Source organism: Conger conger, chromosome 9, assembly GCF_963514075.1.
Source record: "Conger conger chromosome 9, fConCon1.1, whole genome shotgun sequence".
In the NCBI taxonomy this organism is placed as follows: domain Eukaryota; kingdom Metazoa; phylum Chordata; class Actinopteri; order Anguilliformes; family Congridae; genus Conger; species Conger conger.
Window position 1 is genome coordinate 8,154,178 of NC_083768.1, and position 2,239 is coordinate 8,156,416.

Consider the following 2,239-nt stretch of genomic DNA (forward strand, 5'->3'; position numbering starts at 1 on the left):
AATGCTGATTGTCACAGTTATAAGAGCACTCTAATCCGACGAATCGAAACCTTAAAAGGGTTAAAACATTCATAAAAACATTTAATCTATACCAGCACGGAACCTACCAGCCGATGATGACCTCGCTGGGGGAGACCTTCTTGTGGAGTTCGTACATGTTTTTGGCAAATTCCATGTCCACAGCAACCTACCAGCACAGAACTGTTAGACCAAACACAGACAGCCGCAAATACACACACATACAGCATTATACGAGCGACTGCAGTCCACAGCACAATAAGAACGAGAGTGGCGATATCACCGGGATCACTTTCAGAGCGATTGTTTCCTGGCGCATGAATGACAAAAACACGGACAGCCTATCAAAAACCCATTTGCATTTACAGGCCGTAAAGGGGCAGATGACATAGCCGAGCGACTATTTCGAGAACGTTATCATTCATCATTATCGTTTATAGTTCTTGGCGTGGACGGGCCTGTCCTCTCAGGTATACAAACACAACACCGCGCAACAGCGCTGACCAACTCCAGCAGTGACTTTTACCTCATCTTCGGACTCGTTGTGTGGGACAGAGAAACAGTTGGTGACCTCGACAGTGTGCTTTTCAATGGTTCCTGTGGACGTAAACGCACGAAATACACATTTATTTGCCTACCTTATATTTACCTACCAATGTTAAGATGCCACAGATTCCTAACACGCAATAGCGAATTTTGAAAACACACCAGAGCAGCCATTGTATAGCGTACAGCATACACAACACATCGCTTACTGAGTACTGAGTACTGTAGTACTGTTGTCAACCTAATCTTTTAAGCCTAATTTCGGTTCTGACACCAATATAGTAGTTTGAAAGCTAAAAGATCACGGGTCAGATATCTAAGCAACGTCTTTATTAATTAAATTGTAGAACTAACTAAGTTAGCTAACATAACTAGCGTCATCTAGAGGCAGGTAGTTCTGCTACGTCACATCTACATTTACTTCAAAACTAATTAACTGGCGAGTTGCCTGGGTCCTAAATTACAATCTTGCGAATTTTTGGTAGGCTAACGCCCATAAGAACCTCAAAACAGTAGGAGACACAGAGTAACGCAAGCTAGCTGGCAATGCAAGCGTTTAGCTATCTGGCTAACTGGCTACGATTTGCAACAATGTGTTTTGGCCATAGAAACATACACGCGCGTTGCTACAACTGTTCAGTTAACCGCATCCATACAACTGGCTATCACAGCTACCAACCAGATATTCCATGAATAGATAAAAACAGTGATCTTTAGCCAGCTAACGCTACAACAACTCATATAGCCGGAACAAGCAAAGCGCTAGCATCACTTAGCAACATAGCTAGCAACAGTCTAGCTATACGAAGCCGTAGCCGCATGTTCTCCATCACACGTCCAGCGACAACTAGCTAGCTAGCTCACTTAGCTAACCAACTTTACTTAATTCTTTATATATACGAGTTCCAATTCACTTTTTCAAATAGTGACAGTCTTACCCAGTAATGTTCCGATTACACGACTTGCCCCCTCGTTTCGCCGCTCGTAAGAGTCGGCGATAGAGGCAAGAACAACGGGATGAATTTTCACAATTGGCCCGTACACCGACATTTTGAAACAGGAAAGACCATGAGAAGGATTCACCGGCGTGAAGAAGACGCTTGATTGGCCTTAAAGGTGCTGCCACCTCGTGGTTGGGAACTTATACAACTACGTATGGTGGTGGTCCCGGGGGACCGTTATACTGTTTTTTGTCCCAACCACAGTTGCAATCCTTGAATTTGAACAAACTGTCAGTTTTCTTAATTTGGTGCTTTTCGTATTTAGAGGGATAATTTACCCTCTTACACCACGTTACATCAGAAATGTCAAAGCATTCCATGAAGAATACAAGTCCACACTGTCCTATTTAACTAACACTTTGCATTAAGAGGTTTAAAAAAACTATCAAATTAAAGTCTGAGATGAAGCAATAGTCTCGTAATTAGGTTGTTGAACATGTGTTTAAGTTATTTCATTATTTTCTATTCATACATTTATTAACACAATGCAGGTTTGGCGCGTTGTCATTTGCTTTGTCTTAGAATTCTGCATTATCTACCAAATGGTTGGTTTTAGTGGCCATGTGTCCACACTTGCACGCATTAATGCGGTAAATAATCCTTCTAAACATGAAAAGCACCCCATTTAGAAAAATTAACAGCTTGTTAAAACGCTGGAATTACAACTGTGGTTG

The 2,239-nt window shown here is 41.9% G+C and overlaps 1 protein-coding gene across 1 annotated transcript in view; it reads right to left on the reverse strand.

Moving 5' to 3' along the window:
- Window positions 1-1,660, reverse strand: part of eif3f (eukaryotic translation initiation factor 3, subunit F) — a 5,290-nt gene extending 3,630 nt beyond the window's left edge. Inside the window, exons 1-3 of the mRNA XM_061255264.1 lie at window positions 1,503-1,660; window positions 545-615; window positions 108-187 (exon numbers count right to left, since the gene is read on the reverse strand). Of these exons, the coding sequence (XP_061111248.1) occupies window positions 108-187; window positions 545-615; window positions 1,503-1,614 (263 nt within the window). The 5' untranslated portion in view covers window positions 1,615-1,660. The remainder of the gene's footprint in view (window positions 1-107; window positions 188-544; window positions 616-1,502) is intronic.
- Between the last annotated feature and the right edge of the window lie 579 nt (window positions 1,661-2,239).